Source organism: Cotesia glomerata, linkage group LG1 (genome assembly GCF_020080835.1).
Source record: "Cotesia glomerata isolate CgM1 linkage group LG1, MPM_Cglom_v2.3, whole genome shotgun sequence".
NCBI lineage: Eukaryota > Metazoa > Arthropoda > Insecta > Hymenoptera > Braconidae > Cotesia > Cotesia glomerata.
The window spans coordinates 10,757,357-10,778,028 of NC_058158.1; the positions used below are offsets into that span (position 1 = coordinate 10,757,357).

The 20,672-nt window shown below is 29.0% G+C and overlaps 1 protein-coding gene across 5 annotated transcripts in view; it reads left to right on the plus strand.

Annotated features, from left to right (window-relative positions):
• The window catches only part of LOC123274982 (tensin-4-like), a 213,405-nt gene that overhangs the window by 155,876 nt on the left and 36,857 nt on the right, over positions 1-20,672 (plus strand). The window contains exon 1 of one of the 5 annotated variants that reach the window (XM_044742823.1): positions 8,706-9,407. The exons of the other annotated variants lie outside the window; for them this stretch is intronic. Coding sequence (XP_044598758.1) covers positions 9,183-9,407 — 225 coding nt within the window. The 5' untranslated portion in view covers positions 8,706-9,182. Of the gene's footprint in view, positions 1-8,705; positions 9,408-20,672 lie in introns of those variants that run through there. 5 annotated transcript variants of the gene reach the window in all.

The following is a 20,672-nucleotide window of genomic DNA, read 5'->3' on the forward strand; positions in this document are numbered from 1 at the left end:
TCATTTCTTAATTATTGACATTTTTTAAGATACAAGCTCATTCCGATGTTACACTCATCAAGACCTTTCATTTGAGTATCCACATCAATTTTTCATATATTTATATATATTATATATATGTATAGATGAAAAATATATAAAAATGCATGTGGGTACTCAAATGAAAGGTATTGATGAGTGTAACATCGGGATGACCTTATATCACTAAAAATGTCAACAGTTCACAAGATACAAGGTCATTTCTTAATTATGTATCTAGAGATTTTTTAGCTTGAAATTCTTAAAAATAATTTTTTAGTTCAAAATTTTTTCTCCAAAATCAAGTCAATCTTTTAAAATAAAAATAAATTTTTTTAATTTTCATTTCTTACGTACATTTCAATGTTCGTAATAATAACCCGAGTCCAGGCAGCAAAAATATACAACATAAAAAAAAAGATGTGCATTAAGGTCTTGAGAAAAGAACGTGATAATTTTTGCTTGGATGGACCTCGAAGAAATTTTCCAGTACTTTGTCTCCAATTTTCAGATGATGATATCTATAAATTTTTTCTCTTACTTCGAAAATAACAAAATAAAAAAGTCGGTGGTCTTAGCAAATCGATGCCCGAGGCACGGAAACCTTCTTCGGCCTGAAATTTACAAAGGGACCTTGAAGAAAATACGAGAACTACTGAAACTAGTAGCATAAAGGAAAGAGAGAGCAGAGTTTGCACTTGGAAGTTTATGGGTCTTTTCTTCCTCTTCCTCTTCCTTTTCCTCTATTTTTATTTTCTCCACCCTGGCGCTGGAGCTCGTCTTTCTTAGCTCCTCGTCCAGAGTGGAGCTAGCCGATCGTTTTATATTGTGAATAGAAGGAGAATAAGAATCCAAGTCGTTCGTGCATTTAGTCAATCTTTCCAGTAGCAACTTTCTCAGATTAAAGTTTCAACTACTCACTAGTGAATTTAGTGATTCGCACGAGTTACCCTCTAGTATAACCTTTTATTCAACCACTTTCGTTTTTACTTTAATTTTGTTTTAAATAAACTCCTTTTTCACGGGCTATTAGACTCCCGCCACTTATGTTCATTTTCATTTTATTAAATATCTTCTTCTTACTTTTCTTTTTCTCTTTTTACTCTTCTAAGCAACCGTGAAAACCTAGTGAACTATTTTTAGCTCTAGGAAGTCCAAAATAAATGTGATAGAAGATGAAAAGGATCTGGTTTAAGAGACAAAAGTAGAAAAAAAAACGAAATTGACGTGTCCATCCGGAGCTCGTTTAATTAAGTGCGTCACAGTAGCACAAGCGTTAAGAAATTCCGAGAAAACTCAAAGGTACGAGTGAGGAGTGTGTAATGACCCAACTTATTTTATCCCAAGTCGTAGATTAGACTCTACTAAGCTTGCCGTGAAAATTTTTCTTTCAACTATTTTGCTACCGTGTGACCTAAATATTTTTTAAGAAATAAATTCTTTTTTTTTTATTTTTAAAATTTAATATATTAAGAATATACTGACAACCTTGCAGTCACTACGTGACTGCCAAGACTTATAAATTATAAATAAATAAAATTTTGATTTATTGAATAATGAATTTTGTGAAATTGCACTGTACTTTTTTAACTATTGACTTTTTTAAAGATATAAGCTCATCCTGATGTTATATTCATCAAGAACTTTCATTTGAGTACCCACATGCATTTTTGATATATTTTTCATATATACATATATATAAATATATAAAATATATGAAAAATTGATGTAGGTACTCAAATGAAAGCTCTTGAGGAGTATAACATCGGGATGAGCTTATATCTTTAAAAATGTCAATATTTCTCAAGATAAAAGGTCATTTCTTAATTATGTATCTAGAGATAGACAATTTTAACATATATATATATATATATATATATATATATATATATATATATATATATATATATATATAATCTATATTTTAAAGATATAAGCTCATCCCGATGTTACATTCATGAAGAGCTTTCATTTGAGTACCCACATGCATTTTTGATATATTTTTCATATATACATATATATAATAATATATAGTATATATGAAAAATTGATGTGGGTACTTAAATGAAAGATCTTGATGAGTATTACATCGGGATGAGCTTATATCTTTAAAAATGTCAATATTTCTTAAGATAAAAGGTCATTTCTTAATACACTGGCAACAAAATTTTTCTTATTCTCTTAATATAGATTAAATATTATTTTTAATGAGCTTTTATTATTAAGAAGAATTCAATTTTTTACTCCATAACTTTCAAAAAATTTAAATAATCAAATAAAAATTTATTTTTCCATAAATTTTCTTATGAATGATAAATATCCTCATTATAATTTTTTACAGACACTTAATTGTTTAAAAAAATATAATTAGCTGTATTGACTTTAAGCACTCGAGGTCAGCATTTATCTCACCTTCTCCTTGATAGAATAATTCCATAAAATTATCCAATTATTCTCCAATATAGTGTAGAGGCTTTTCAATAACCCTCTAGAAAAAAAAAAAAAAAAAAAAAAATAGACAATTTTTTCCGGCAATACAAACAACTTGCATTTTAAACAGTAATTATCTTTAATGGCCCTTAAATATATAATTTTATCATAATATTAACATAATGCAAATAAACGATAAAATAAAGTAGCAAGAAGATTCATTAGAAGTTAATTTTTCCTTCAATACACGGTTTATTATTATCTTTATCATATATTACAGTATCAGTATCACACACGCTATGTGTTCCATTGTACGGAGCAAAAAAAAAAACAGAGCAACATATTGTATATTCCGATAAACCTTGAAGACATGAATATACCTTTTTTTAATCTCCCTTCATTTGATACAAGCCTTTATCCTTAAATCTCCGATCGTTACGCAAAACGGAGAGAATCACGACAGGAACCCGGCTCGTTTCCGCTTACGATCGATACACCACCATAATATAATGCTAGTCGGATAATAATCGAGAAGTAGATAAGTCGCGCAACCGCGTGGGTAATGACACATACCCTCTGGCCAGATCTTTACCTTACTACGACGACTTTAAATAAAAAAATGAAAATTTTTCTTACGATGTAATATACTGTGGATATATAAAATAGGATCGCTCCAAGAATACACTGAGAGACAATTTTATTTAATAGTAGTAAAATTTTATTACTATTTAATAAAACGTTTATTTGGCTAATAAAGGGAAAGGGGAAATAAACAAGTGGGTTAGGTTACGATGTCTCGGTGAAACATCTTTATACTATTTATTTATTAAACGATTTTACTGTGAAAATATATTTGAGTATATTATAATTAATTGATGAATATTATTTTTTTTTTTTGAAATTATTTGTTTCAATGACTTAATATTCGTATTAAAAACACATATTAGTATTTAAGAAAATTTTATTCATATGGAATATAATTTTATTACTATTAACTAAGTTTTTTTTTCAAGTCCAAATAAACTTTTTTATTACTATTAAATAAAATTGTCTCTCAGTGTAGAAATAGAAATAGAAATACAAATAAAATGGAGAAGAATATCTAAGCCGATTTGAGATTGAGAAGATCTGAGAGAACGGCACGAATTTGTATTGGTACCAATAGTCGTACGACGATTCTACCGTCTCAAGTTCGCGCGGAATGAGGCTGACCTTGGCATTCTCATCCAGATAATAATGACTTGGCTGTATAGAAAAACGGTAAGCTCGAAAATCGTTAAAAAACACCCGGAGATAACAATGAAAGAAACAAATTTACCGTGTCATTTTTATTCGACATGCTTTTTATTTTTATCTCAACATTGTATTTGTTCATCTTCATCCAAATTCTTTCTATAGTATTCTCAATTTTTATTTTATTTAGTTGCACATTTTTACAATTTTAAAAAGATAATTATTTTGACATTTAGATACATTAAAATTTTTTTTTTTATAAAAATTTATTTCAAATATTTTTCAAATAATCTAAATAAAAATTTTTGTATCTATACACTGTAAAAAATCCGGAGTGAATCGGGAGTGAATTTCACTCCCATCACTCGGAGTTTCGGAGAGAAGTAATTAATCACTCAGCGTAGAGAGTGAACCCGGAGTTTTTATTTGCGGAGTGATTTCAGAGTGATTTCGGAGTGATTTCGAATTTCTCTCCGAAAAACATCCGCGTTCGGAGTTTTTAAAATAAATAAAATAAGGATGAATTTTTGTTCTACAAAAAAAATCTCAAAACTAATTTACTATTAATTTTTTTTAACAAATTTCAAAAATTCATATTTTTGAAAAAACAAAAAACACAGTTCCAAAAATTTCAGGATCTTTTAAGATTGGTACAAGGTAGAACACAAAAAAATTTGAGCCAAAAATTTATTGTTGACGCTCAATGTTGACAATTTTCAAAAATTCAAAATTTCACAAATTGGAGATTTTTAAAAATTTTTTTTTGGAATTTTTTTTTTAATAGCCCCAAGTATTCCCTTTGAAACTTACTCAATGCGATTTTTTTAATTGCAATAATTTTCGAGATTTTTAAAACATAAGTTTAAAAAATATGGAAAATAGTGAAGTTTTGGATTTTGCATAACTTTTGAAAAAAATTTTTTTAATTTTTTTTCTTTGGCAGAACTTCGTTATAAGATAAAAGAAAACTTCTGACCAAAATTTGTCCAAATCGAAAGAGATCGAGTCCAACTATTGGTCGATTTGACGTGGAATGACCCAAATAAAAACATTATAATAATAATTAAAATGAAATATTATTAAAAATAATAAATTAAATTTTTAATAATTAAATATAAAAAGGGTTTATAAAAATATTTTCTTTACAAAAATTTATTTATTTCTAAATTCTTTTATTTTGGGAGTGAATGCGGAGTGAATTTTATTATTAATAAAAATTAACTCCTTCTCGGAGTAAATATCACTTCCGCTGGGAGTGAATCAATTAAAAATCATTCACTCTTCATTCACTCCGCGTTCACTCCGCAAATTTTTTGCAGTGTAGATTTTTAAAATCACCTATAATTATTGAGTTATTTACTAAAAAGTGAGAATTTTGATTTTATTTATGTTTTTTGTTAATAAAAAATTTAAGTTTTCATTAAAAAAATAAAAAAACAACATCATTATTTTCATAATTTAATTTCGCATCGAATGAATGATTGTTCAGATTTTTATCACAATTTTTAAGATTTTTATCAGCAAATTTACACAGGATTCTCACAAAAATTTCCGTTACTATGTAACATAGTAATGGCTACCATTCTAACATAGGAATAAGATATATTCTTTTCTTTCCATGATAATTACACGTGTTAAAAGTAAGCGGTTAAAATTTAATTAATTCAAGAGAAAAAATTATGAATGTAAATCATCTTAAAGATCTGCTTAATTTTTAATTAAACAGAAATTTCTTAAAACTAAAATTAAATTATTTTTATTTTTGTTTTGGTTAAAAAAAAATTGCGAATAAAAAATTTAATTTAATTTAATTACTTTTACGCTTGATTTAAAATAACTTGTAAATTTTCTATTTTTAGCTCAATATTTCTTTTTTTAATAATTAATAATCTAAATTAAAGACTTAAATAAAAAATGTCTATTATCGATAAATAATTCGTCCAAAAACAAACATTCTATCTTGTGATACTTTTGATAAAGTCTTTGGAAGCATAAACAAAGCTGTACAAAGTATTACAAAGATTAAAGCGGAGATATCGGATCGTGGAGCCCCGGAGAATTCCCTCGGACAGTATACAATTCGATAACGCACTCCGGAGGATGTATTCGAGTCAGAGCATCGTATAAAATAGCGTCCAAGTGAACAAGGAAGAAGAAAGGCTTATATTATGTGTCTATATACATAGAAGGATCCTCGAGGAGGAACAAAACAGCAATAAGAATAAGAATAGGTGGAGGTGGAGGACAAAAGACCGTTACCGAGGAAGGGTGCGATTCGAGTCGCGTGGAGGCGTGTGACTATGCCAGGCATCCAACCTCAGGCGTTTTTCAGCAACCTTTTATTATTAAAGAACCGTCTAAATTATTTTTATTCTCATTTTATTTTAATACTTTAGCCAATAATAATTCCCAGCTCATCAATGATGATCGAATTGTCGTTAAACAGGCACTTACTTACTTACTTACTTACTTGGGTGGCGCAAGCCTCAGTGAAACTTTAACGTCCCAATCTGCATAACCGATTACTTACAGAATTATCTCTTAATCCGAGCCGACCGCAAGGATTTATTTACGCATTACACGAGTAATGGCCCGGCCAATCCAAGTGGCAAGATCTTTTACCTCCTCAAAGTTCTTTTATTTAATTTTGTCGCTAAAATAACGAAGAAAGATCGACAGCGCACATAATAAAGAGTGAAAAGGCTTTTTTAATTATTTTTTTTTTACTTTCTCTTTTTATTCCTTCTTAACATCTACATCCTATTCTTCGAACCTCTTCACAAATCGGCGAACAATTAACCCAAGCATTATTTACGAGGCAAGTGCTCCCTGCAAGAAAGAAACTGGCAACAATTGTGATTGAGTTTTTTAACCAAGGATCATGTGTGTGTTAATAATTGTCCCCTTAATAAATATAACATTTTTATTCAGGCTTAATAATCAACCACATGTGTACTTGTAATTTATAATTAGTATTACAGAATAATGGGGACAAATAGATTATCTCTATGTTTTCGATCGAGTATAATAACAACAGGCTCTATATTCTATAGAATATTAATTAGGCATTCATAGAAGAATTGAAAAAAATACTTTCACGGTTAAGATGACGACAGGTGTCCCTTGCATGATGTTAACCCACACTGAAAAAAAAATGTTCTTGAATCAAGTATATAATTTTGAAGAACTTAATATTCTTGATTTAAGTAGAAAAATTATTGATTTAAGGAAAGTTTACTTTATTCAAGAGTTTTTCGTCTTGATTCAGGACAATTACCCTCTTCAAAATTATATTCTTGGTTCAAGAATTTTTCTCTTGAATCAAGTTAATTTTTTTTTCAGTGCACCAATAACAGTTTTAGTGTTTTATAGGCAACAAGCATCATTCATACGTTTATATTTTGTACAATATAATAAAAGAAGTTCGATGAGCCCGGAACCTATCTTGGTTAAAGATGACGCTCTGGAATTCGCACTAGGAGGGGGTCCAACCGTTCGTTAACCTCTAAAAATTACTCAACTAACTAATGAAATTTTTGCTCTCTTATTTATCATTCCCATGCTCATTGATCTGTGATTAATTATTGCTGTACTTTATTTCGAAGCTTCAATTACTTAGTGTAAATTTGTACGTCAATTATTGAGTTGTATTGGTCAAAAATTGGTTTGGTAGATGATTGAACTAAAAAACAATGACAGATGAACTTTTTAAACTAGTGAAAAACAATATCGACGTTCTAATTAGCAAATTGTCTAATTCCATTTTAGAGAATCTTCCATTTGTAAGAAAATACAATTAGTTCGAAATTTATTATCACTTCAAAAAACATTTAATATTTAATAGAGGTATAATATTTTAGTTAGGATCATTCAATTAATTTATAATTGGACTATCACTACATCAAAATGTTAAAAAATCACCCTCTAAAAAGTAAGGAGTTAGACCAATTATTAATTGGACCGTTGATTTGTATATTTTAGAAATTAACTCTCTAGTAAGGAGAAGATTTCGCGACCATTCGCCATCTGGCGGAGAATTCCAAAACTAAGTTTAGTCGAAAAATTATATATGTCCATTTTTTGCGAAAAAAAAAACTTTTATCTATAAAGATGATTAAAAAATCAGATTGTGAAATAAATATGAATTTATAATTGACGGGAAAATAATATATTTACACAAGTACCGAAAAGTTGAGGTCAATAAATTATTAAAAAATATTAAACAATCTTTTACTTAATAATTAAACGAAAACTCTGCAATATCAGTGACATTAAGTACTATTACGTTGTCGCTATTTATTATTCACTAGGAAATGCTCTGGTGGCCGACTTAGCAACAAACTTTAAGGAGCATTAGCCCCTGCTATTTTTCTCTTGTTTTTTTAATCAGATGCCCTAGTTTCAGTTACAATACCTTAAAAATAGAATATTTACATTATTTTTTAATAAAAAAAAAAATTCACCTGTATTTTAGCAACCCAAAATAATCATTATAATCTCTACCACAAAATTTCTTATCACAAATCTCGACCGAAAGTGATTCCACCATCAAGATCACACTTTCCCTTAAATCACCGGCCATTTCTCACTCCAAAAATCAATGTCATTAAAAACAATTATTTAAATCCCCCATTTGAAAGAAATTGAAGCAATTAACGGCATCACGATAGGTAAGGTCAAAGAAGGAGAGCCTAAAAGTAAAACTCAAAGTACATCACATATCACAAGTAACATACAATACTTTGGAGTACGAGGTGGCATTCGCCAGCTGCCGCCTTGCTGGGTACGGGTACGGGTACGGGTACATACGTACTTAATGCCTTTACTTCTGCGAGGAAGAAAATAGGTCCGTACCCACACCACAGGCCATACAATCTCCGTCTGTATTTTAAAACTTATAAACAAGTATTAGTGAGAGAGAATGAGATGAGAGGCAGGCCGCGTGGCAGATCTGGTGGGGATTTGAGCCGTGTGGGCCGTTCGCTTTCTTAGTTGCCCTTCGCTTAGCTCATGTACTCTTTCCACTTCAGTCTTCAGTTAGCTTCAGTCCATCTACTCTTTCCTGTACTGTACTGTAAAACTACACGCGGTTTATTCCACTGCTTTCGGTTCGGTTCGCGTTTAGTGACTCCTTTTATTAAATTAAATGAAATTAAAATTAATTTAATTACCTAAACATCGAGAAAAAAAATTAATCACTTTATTTAGAGCCAATTATTTTAAATTTAAAACCGCGAATCGCATTCCAGCAAAGGTTACCAAGTTCAACAGCTTTCTAGTGATCAATCGTTGGATCGATGCGGATGTAGAGTACGAACATGAGGTCTCTCAGTGAAACTCTGAGTGAGATGCCCGGAAAAATATTTTCTATGTTCAGTGAATAATTTATTATGAGTGAATTTGTTTTTAAAGATTGTGAATATTTTTTTTTTTTAATTAAAGTTTGAAGTTGGTTTAAAAAATAGCTAGTCGGATAGAAGCAATTTAGATCTTATTTTGGTATGAGGAGACTGATACGCAGGCGCAGAAGCCTGACAGCATTAACGGCGATTATGGGACGTCTCGGGAAGTCAACCCAAGGAACAACAAAACCTATTTTTCGCGTTCATTATCGCAAACTCGTCGACGAGTACTCCCAGCATCAGGAGCAACTTAAATTCATGCCGGCGTTACCGGATTACATGTCCTACTGCTGCTGCCGATGCGGACACATGCAGAAGCTTGAAGTAAGGCGCGACGATTATATTTATTTTACTACTTACGAGTATTATCATTTTAGTGTGTAATGATAAGCAGTTCAGACGGAATATGAGCGATGCTAAAGCCTTTCATGGTAATTGTATTGTCTTGCAGAGTCATTGGGGATCTTAAATTTTTATTAAAATATTCTGGGATCGTATCGTTGGAATAATTGAATTTTTTAGTGGAAAGATTATTTATTTAATTAAAGAGGAAGATTTTTTATCGAGAAAATTTGTTAAAAAAATTCAGAAAAATTTTTGAATTAATTTTTGTCAATTTTATTTGATTCATTAAATTTTTTGCCTTTATTTTTTGGTAAAAAATTAATTTCATTAAATGAAAGAACATTCTTAACCTAGAAAATTATTTAATCAAATAAAATTCAGAAAAAATTTTTTTTTATAATCAAATTAATTTTTTTATCAGTCTAACAAAAAATAAAAAAAAATGACATTTTTTAAATGTAAAAACTACAGTTAAAAAATTCTGCGATGGTATCGTTGGAATAATTAAATTTTCTAGTGGGAAAATAATTTATTTGATTAAAAAAAAAATTTTTTTATAATTTTTTGCAGAAAAATTCTTGAATTAAGTTTTCTTGGTTTTTTGTAAATTTTGTTTGATTCATTAATTTTTTGGTAAAAAAAATCAATTTTATTAAATAAAAAAAAAATGTTTAATCGAGAAAATTATTTAAAATAATTATTTAATAAAATGAAATTTAGAAGAAATATTTTTTTAAAATCAAATTAATTTTTTTATCAGTCTAACAAAAAATTACATTTTTAAAATGTAAAAGTTACAATTTCAACTAAAATTTTGATAAAATAAATTTTTATAGATTTAAAATGTACAAAATTTATAATTTAAAAAACCAAAAAAATTTTCTCTAGAACCAAATTAATTTTTTTCAGTGCACAAAAGAATATTTATTATCAAAAAATCTGAGTTACTTAACATAAACATAAAACTTCAATTATATCTAGGTTATTCCGACCTAAAGAACCCTTCAAATAGATCGATTTCTTCAAAGATATCTGTCGTGACATTACTTTTGTTAATTCACGCTGATATGCGTTCAAAAGATACTTTCTAGGCTTCAAAACTATCGAAAGCGATTGTTTAAATTCCATCAAGAGTTTTCCTTTCTTTACCAAATTGACGATAAGAATTTAAATAAATCAGCAAAATACTCAAAAATCAGGTCAATCGATAGAATTTTCGCTAGAACAGAGTAACAAGGACTTTCGCCGCTAGGTGGCCTTCAATATTTATCAACACTTTCGTTTCTCGCATACGTACATGTAATTAGGTGCTTATAGAGAAAGCCGATTAGGGCTTTGGAACAACTGCGACGTTAACTCCCTCGGGAAAGCCGGCTGTCTGGGATTTAGCAAACGGGGTCTTCTAAAGTCTTCTAAATTATTAGCCAATCACGTAATGAGCTCTGCCAGTAATCCGGCGAAAATCGAGGCCTAAAATAATTTTTTTATTAATTCATCTCTCAAGTTCTCCATTCTTGGCTTCAATCCTTTTCCTCACAGGATTTTTTAAAAGAATTTTTATATTTTCAACGTCTGCACTCGGTACACCGTTCTTCCATTTCCTTCGGTTGTCGTCGACACATATAGAAAGAAAGGGATGGTATTTTCTTGAGCTTTAGCGGTTTTAACGTGACTCGAGGATAAAAATTCCATCGCTATAAAAGCAACTGGGATTTACGAGAAACGTGACAATTAATTGCTAACACCAAAATGGTAATTGAAAGAAAATACAGTGAACACTGAGCAGCGATAGTTGACTTTAGCTTGATATCCTCCATGTGGCCTTGTCCCTTGTCTTCTTAGTACAAGTACCAAAGTACGAACCAGTTTGTTCTCTGTTAACGCTCACCAATTATCCATCTTCAGTTGTACTGCAAGAATAACAACAAGAAATAAGAACAAAGGGTGTAATACATGAAGAAAGCGCATCACTGGCTTAAGTTATTGTCTATCTGAGTTTATAATGCCCTTGTGGAAATTAAATCGAGTTTTTGTGCAGTTAAAACTCAAATTGAGCTACTACTATTCTTAGCGAGGTTGTAAATAATGAATTTATTTTTTTTTTTATTAATTATTTAATAAATTTTATGACTAATAAACATTTAATTAAAGTTTTTAATGGAAAAATAATTCATTCAATTATTTAATTTAATTTATTAATAAAAAACTAGCAATCTTGCAGTCACTATGTAACTGCCGTGACTTGTGAACTATAAGTAAATAAAATTTGCTTCATTAAATAATGACTTATTAAATTGCACTATACTATCTTAACTAATGACTTTTTTAAAGATATAAGCTCATTTTGATGTTACACTCATCAAGAGCTTTCATTCGAGTACCCACATGCATTTTTGATATATTTTTCATTTATACATATATATAACATATATTTTAAAGATATAAGCTCATCCCGGTGTTAAACTCATCAAGAGCTTTCATTTGAGTACCCACATGCATTTTCATATATTTTTCATATATACATATATATAATATATATAAATATATGAAAAATTCATGTGGGTACTCAAATGAAAGGTCTTGATGAGTGTAACATCAGGATGAGCTTACATCTTTGAAAATGTCAATAGTTCACAAGGTCATTTTTCAATTATGTGATATATATAATATATATTTTAAAGATATAAGCTTATCTCGATCTTACACTTATCAAGAGCTTTCATTTGAGTACCCACATGCATTTTCATATATTTTTCATATTTACATCTATATAATATTTATAAATATATGAAAAATTGACGTGGGTACTCAAATAAAAGGTCTTGATGAGTGTAACATCGAGATGAGCTTATATCTTTAAAAATGTCAATAGTTCACAAGATACAAGGTCATTTCTTAATTATGTATCTAGATATGGAGCATTTTCGAATGCAGCCTAAATAATTATCATCATAAATTACTAATTTTACAGTGAAAAAATTTTTAGATCACTAAATTAGTAGAGATTGATCTAATTATAAAAAAATATTTAAATATAAACCTTTATGGAGTTATCTTCAAAACTTGTTTCAATATCAAACATATGAATAATGAACAGTACAAAAAAAAATGTAAAGATAAAGATACTTTGAATGTACGCATTGTTTATAGAATATAAAAAAAGTACTTGTCATCTGGAGCATTGTGACTTAGCATTAAAAGTCTTATAATGATATTTAAGAAGCTACTGAGATAGTTCTTAAAAGCTTATAATATAATATAAACTACAAAATAACAAACAGAAATACCCCAGTCAAACGAATACAATACGAATAAGTATTCTCAAGACGGAGAGTATCGATGAGCCACGCGACAATGGAGGACACTCTTGTCCATTTTCTCAGTATGTCAGATCGTAGCACAATGAACGAATTTACGGATGATGTGTTGGAGAGATCAGACCAGAAAAATAATATGGAAAAAATGTTTTAGTCATAATACGTCCTCGAGTTAAATCCATTATTCTTTATTTACTTCTATAGCGAGAGTCTTCAAGAGACTTGGAACGAACTCGCCAAAGCAACAATAACAATACACCATCAAAAGGGAATGGAACAGCAAAATAATACAAAAGGAGACGGCTAATGGAAACCAATGCCGTTCGACATTCATCTGACCCACGGGTGGTGCCAATTATACCCTCGTATTCGCTCTTTTTATCCGCAATTCTAAAAAGTTATCAAATTGTCCACCGTATATTTATTATACCTGTGCGCCTTCCTTAACAGTAGAGGAACTGAAAACTCTGTCTGAAGTTCAAGTGAGTATTATATCGGATTTTCAAAAGGAACTAATGCGTTATTGAGGATCTACCAGGTGTAACTCACGGCCCTTCTCTTGGCTTTGAGTTCATATTATGTATATGCTCCATTCTGTGTTTGTGAATAACTATGTTTGACTATTCAATCGTATTTTGCTGTCTCTCTCGTATTTTAGGGACCTCAAATGATTCTTGACAATGAAACCGTACTTTATTTTATTCACCACTCTGGTCGTGCTCTGCTCTATTGACATCAAAGTGAAAATTCCATCACGCTCAGCCGAGTTATACACAATACCGAAAACACGGGAAAACTTTCAACTTTTTTTGGAAAATTTCAATGGAAATTTAATAAAATATTTATTAAAATTTAAATATTATTTTCAGGTGTGACATAAAAAAATTTATTTCATAGTAATTACAATTTTAAAAAATAATTTCTGTAAATTTACTATTTTTCTTTTAACATAATTTTTTTCCGCCTTGTTTTGAGTAAATTATCTCACAAATAAAATAAATTCTAAAAAGCATGTTACTCTTGACATTTGTGTTAAACCTGACGAAGAAATTAATAAAATGTTACGGAACGAAGGGGAATTATGAAGCCTCACGGGACGGAGTTTAATTGTGTGTTAATTAGTCAAGTCATAACAGAACTTATGGTTAAGTCTATAAGGTTAAAGACAAGTATTACATAGTCGAACAGACTAGCAGACAAACTATTGTAACTACTTAACTATTTACACAAACACACACACAGATTTACAGTGTAAAGGTTAAAGGAAGGGTCACAAGTTTCACCAGCTCCGTGTAAATACGATTTAGATAATACCCCGTGAAACGAGACCACCGGATTATCTTGGAAAACAGAAGTGTTAGTTACGAGCCGCTCAACCAACCTGAAAGTAACCCACGCGGATAAATATACATAGAAGCGCCGCCAAGTATTTTTATTCTACTAATTTCTCTTTTTAATTCCTTCGAAATTCTTCCAAGGCGATTTTTTATCGTAAATACCCGCGACATTTTTGTCGAACACGTAACATATCGGTATTTTATTCCACTGTATAGTTTTTTTTAATTTATTTCATAATACAATTTAATACTCTGATTATATTAAATAATTTTATATAGTTTTTTTTTAAAGTAAAATTGACAATTAATTTTTTTTTCCTGTATAAATTTAATATTTTTTTTTTATAAATTAAAAAATTTAAATTTAACATTTATGCCTTGAAAAAATAACTATGAATTTAAAATATTTTTCTGTAATTTTAATAAAAGTATCTTAAAAATTTATAAAACAATTCTTCAAGATTTTTCTTTAAATTATCACTGATAATTTAGTAGCACTTTAATGGATTTTGCTATTTATTTAATCAATTTAATAATTAATTTTTAATATGACTATTTTATTTCGAATCTTTAAGACTTCTAGATCACAGAAATGTTAAATTTCGATTTCAAGGAAAATCTTTTTAGTAAAAAAAAAAATTTACTTTTTCAATCAAACTGAAACTCTAAAAAAATTTTTAATTTCGTAATAATTCGGTTAAGATTGGTCACATAGTTAAAGCGAATTTTTAATAAATGAATATCAGATTTATTAAATACAAACAAATCATTTTAAATACTAAAAAATATTTGTTTAGTACTAAAAAGTGGTCTCTAATAAATGATTAGTTAACAATTAACATACAAATAAATGCTTCTATCAGTGTAACAAGAAGGTCTCCAGCCTAATGAATGATCAAAAGTGATCCAAAGAAAGGAAAAGCCTTCTAGATCCATTGAAGATCTGCCTCCTCTTTATTGGACAATTTGATACGATAGCCTCAACAGTGCCTTGGTCTCAGAGCACAGATGCATACCAAGAGCAAGCCTGAAGTCTGTACACTTGGGTTACTTGGAGGAGCATACTCTTGGAGAAGCCTTAACGGCTGGAGAACGGCTGAAGCTCCGAGAGAAGGGGAAGGGAAAAGCCGTGGGATCGGACGAGCGCATTCCTTGGGTCCTTACCGCTTGCTCGTGGCACACGAGATGCCTGCGACTTAACTTCTCTTGCCTCCTACCTAACCTAAACCCGTATGGTGTAAATATATATAGCATCTATATTTATATCCTTTGCTATGGCTTGAGCCTCAGTCCTCGCTTCTTGCCTTGCTCTTCCATGTCTACGCTCTTTTTAGTCCGAGTTTTATTTTTTCTAATGGTTGCGCCTGCATGGCACAGATATCGTCGCCCCGCCACTCGCTTTTTAATCAATGTTTTTAATTATTTTTTAATCTTCTATCCGGCCTCTAGTCAGCCGCACTAATTTCGCTCCAGTCTGCTCTGTCTCGTTTCCGAGGAACTAGACAAGACCCGGAACCGGAATTCGGTTAAATGATCCTCCTCCTTTTTCGAGGCCATTCAGCCTCGAATTAATTCAGATATCAAAAGAGCCAATTTTGGGGAAATGAGATGCTGGGTGCAAGATGTCGATGTCGACGTTCCAGTGATCTAATGCCAGAGGCATTGAAATAAAATTTAAAGATTCGACTGTCGATTCCCTGAATTCGCATGGCCTTAAGCCAAGAATTTGTCTAGGAATGCATTTCTCCTCACTCTCTGGCGCTGCCATTTAAAGAATTTCTAAATGTCCTATCCCTTTGCAGATCGAGATAGTGACTCACATACGGCTTTGCATAGATATTTATAAACCATCTGTGCCAAAAATTTTAATAATATCTGTGGGATTGAGTGAATTTTCACGGGTTAGATTTTTTAAGATATATTTTATGGCTTAGGTGACTTTGTTTTCATAAGAGAAATTTATTAAGCAGACAATTTTTAATAAAAAACTATTTTTATTCATTTTTAATACAAATTCAGAAATTTTTTATTCAAAATTAATTTTAATTATTAATAAAAAATTTAATTTAATAATCTATATTATTAAGAGAATAAGAAAAATTTTGTCTCCAGGATAGTCATATGATAGTCAGTATTTTTAATGAAATTTAGTGTCATTGCAAAGGTCTTGATTTAAATTTGTGCCTTTTCAAGGTTTCATATCATTCTCATCAATGGTCAATTTATTATGATAAGTATTTAGACTTCATTCGAAAATTCTCTATCTCTAGATACATAATTAGAAAATGACCTTGTATCTTGTGAACTATTAACATTTTTAAGGATATAAGCTCATCCCGATGTTACACTCATCAAGACCTTTCATTTGAGTACCCACATCAATTTTTCATATATATATATATGAAATATATATAAGTGGGTACTCAAATGAAAGCTCTTGATGAGTGTAGCATCAGGATGAGCTTAAATCTTTAAAAATATAAATAATTTTTAATAATTATTTTATTAATAATATATTTTACATCTTTAAAAATATCAATAATTAAGAAATGACCTTGTATCTCGTAAACTATTGACATTTTTAAGGATATAAGCTCATCCCGATGTTACACTCATCAAGACCTTTAATTTGAGTACTCACATCAATTTTTCATATATTTATATATATTACATATATGTATATATGAAAAATATATAAAAATGCATGTGGGTACTCAAATGAAAGCTCTTGATGAGTGTAACATCGGAATGAGCTTATATCTTTAAAAAAGTCAATAGTTAACAGTCACATAGTGACTGCAAGGTTGCTAGTTTTTATTAATTTTTAATTAAATTCTCACAAAAAATTTAAAAATAAATTTTTACTTCAATAATTAATTAAATTTGAATAAAAAATAAAATTCCAACAAAAAAAAATTTAATTTTCAAGTTTGCGATCCTAAAAGTTTTGTAATTTATAAAAATAAAAATAATAATATAAATAGTATTTGTAGTAATTTTTATGGATTAAAAAACTTTTAAATTTAATTATATTTCCGATGTCTTGAAACAAATAAAAATACCAAAGTTTCTTCGAAAGTTAATTATATATTACATTCAAAAAGACTTTACAAAACTTTTATTATTATTTTAAAAATAACATCAAACAATGCATTAATATAAATATAATCAATAAAACAGTCTTGAAATAAATTTTTAAAACAATAATTTGATTAAATAGATCATCCGACATTATAATTCAAAATATCTCGAATAATTAACCAGTACCTTACGTTTTATGTTTAATAATAATTTATCTTACAACTCCGACAAATTATTCAGCATTAAATAAATCTCTATCGTTTTACAAAATCGGTCCATTAATTATTCATAAACTCGAGACAATGATAATGAAAAGGAGAATTAATGTAAAAGCAACAGATTTACATTCCTCATTTCCTCCATCGTCGTCTCAATCTCTATCTCTATCTCTGTGAATTGGTAACAAGCTTTTATCTATACAAACTCCCACTCCTTGTCTACCCCTGTGTATACACAAACTCGGGACATCAATTCACGATAGACTAATTTCGAATAATATTCTCTTGTATATATTATATAATATAATAACGGTTACGGTTCAAACTAATTATAAATTTATCAAATTTAATTTCCCTGAGTATCGTCTAACCAACCGAGGAAATTTATTTGCAACGCCCAGATGACACCTTAATTATTAAATACGTCCTACACTATTTCTCCAGCTACTTGAGTTATCCCTGTGAAATTAATGCCAAGCCTATTAATATTGATAGCCGGAAGTATTTCTATCTGGAATAGAAGTGCAATGAGATAAGTTAACGAGTTCACGATCATCTCAAGAGCTAGACCCGTTTATTCTCAGAATTTTATCAATAAATCTTCGGAGATAATTAACTATTAATATAAATATATAAATATTGGATTGAAAAACTGTAATCGGACAGGAATATCCGCCTTCCGCTTTTAAGATATCTTTTTTTAAACAACTGACAAGATAATTCTCGTACTATTGATCCACTTTAGTATTCAATCTAAAAATGTACTTGCATTAATTCTTAGGATATCGGAAATAAATTTAAATCTTAAATTACTTAGATTGAAAAATTCTTTTTTAAACATTTTAAATTCTTTAATGGACACTACACAAAAAAAATGTTCTTGATTTTGAAGAACTTAATATTCTTGATTTGAGGAGAAAAATTCTTGATTTAAGGAAATTTTTCTTGATTCAAGAATTTTTCGTCTTGATTCAAGACAATTACACTGATAGAAGGATTTGTTTATAGTTAAAAATATTTGCTAATATTTAAAAAATCATTTATTAGAGACCACTTTTTAGTCCTTAACAAATATTTCTTAGTATTTAAAAAGATTTATTAATATTTAATAAATGAATATCAGATTTCTTAAATACAAACAAATCACTTTAAATACTAAGAAATATTTTTTTAATACTAAAAAGTGCTCTCTAATAAATGATTTATTAAATATTAACAAATATTTTTAACTATAAACAAATCTTATCAGTGTACTCTCTTCAAAATTAAATTCTTAGTCCAAGAATTTTTCTCTTGAATCAAGTTATTTTTTTTTCAGTTTTTTTTTTATCAGCAAGGCGTTGAAAATCTATTTAAAAGACTAACTTGTAAGCCGTGTAACTCTCATTTGAAAGAATTTGTAGCAACTTTCTACACTTTAAGGTGTGTTAATACTTCCTTAAGAGGCCATAAGAAATAAACACGCCTAAAAATTTCTTAAATGTTAAGTTTTATTCTTTACAAATTCTTTCAAATTAAAATTACACACTTTAAAGGGTGCTTAGAGTACTTTTTTTAGTTACGAGCTTTTAAATGGGACAATTTGATACGCTGATTATTGGGGACAAGTGATGCATTCTTCAATTTTTTAGTCAGAAATTTTTTACAATTTAATTTTTAAATACAAATATTCAATTTTTTCTTTTTAATTTTTTTAAACGAAGATTTTGAAAAAATGCCTTGTAAAATTGATAAAAAATTACTAAAACAATTTTTTTTGACAAAATTACTATTATAATACAATCTAGACACCTTAAAAATTGAAAAAAAAAATTTAAAAAGGTAATTTAGAGAAAAAAACTGGTGATAAGTGAATAATTTATAAAAAATTGAAAAAGTTTCACAACTTTTACGAGCTTTTAAATGAGACAATTTGATACGCTGATTATTGGGGACAAGTGACGCATTCTTCTATTTTTTTGTCAGAAATTTTTTAATTTTTAAATACAAGTATTTAATGTTTTCTTTTTAATTTTTTTAAAAAATGCATTGTAAAATTGATAAAAAATTATTAAAACAATTTTTTTTGACAAAAATACTTTCATTATACAATCTAGATACTTTCAGAGTCTTAAAAAAATTTTTAAAAAGCCAATTTAGGGCAAAAATTTTAAATAAATGAATAATTTATCAAAAATTGAAAAAATTCCCCAATTTTTTGTAGTTTCAAATTTAAAATTAAATAAATTTTAAATGAGCCGATTTTTAAAAAAATTACTAGACTTTTTTTGTAGAGCTTTTAACTCTCTATAAAAATATATCCAAGTTTTTTAAATTCGACCAGCCATAAAGGAGTTAGAAGATTTTGAAAGGTTGAATCTAAAGAATTTTAATGTTACTTAATTTAAAAAAAAAAGCTGTCGATTTTTTTGTAAAAAATTTGATAATAAATTTTAAAACAATGGCACCTTCCGTACTTATACGATGAATTAAGCCGTAAAATAAGTAAAATTTAAATACACCAACAATAACAGTACTCTCATTGTCAAAATTACACTAGAAGTAACCTTTTGTCTGAAACATAAAGTTGACTGAAGGGCTCGCAGTTTATGCAGCAGATTAAATACAGGCGAATCCTTTACGAGCTATAAACCTGAAATAAATTAATAAATTAAATAAAAATAATAAAAGTAATAGCGTTTGTTAAACAAATGTTATTAGGGCGGGTAATTATTTAGACAGAGTATATTTAAAAGGGGAGGTTTTTTAAGTAATTACAGGTTGTTACAAAATGTTAAATTATAAGGATAATAGTATCAGTAACGAGGTTTAATGAAATTGTAGTTTGTCTCCCCTTGGCTGAGTTGGTTTACATTGTTCCATACTAGCTTCGGTAACCACACGAAGCTGTGCTCGAACCACAGGACCAAGCTCATTGTCCTAAGCTGTTATGTGTTAGCCACAAGAATCTGTACACTCTCTACTCTTTCTACTTGTACAGTATCTCGTTTACCTACCATACACCGACCACTTCTCACTTTTTACCCGTTAATTATTATAAACATAATTCGAGATTCATGGCCAGGTTCAGGCTCGAGCTTTTTACGATCCAAATTGTTTAACATTTTTTATCGAACAAATTAAAGTTCGATATTTTGAAGAAAATTTGAAATTTTTATTACCTAGTTTTAATTATTACAAGGCTACTTCATGAAAATTATAACGAGCTAACTTTAAATCCCTTTATTATTATATAGATTCGGGAAAGCTCAGGCTATTGTTCAAAAACTTTTAACCTTTTTTGTTTAGAAT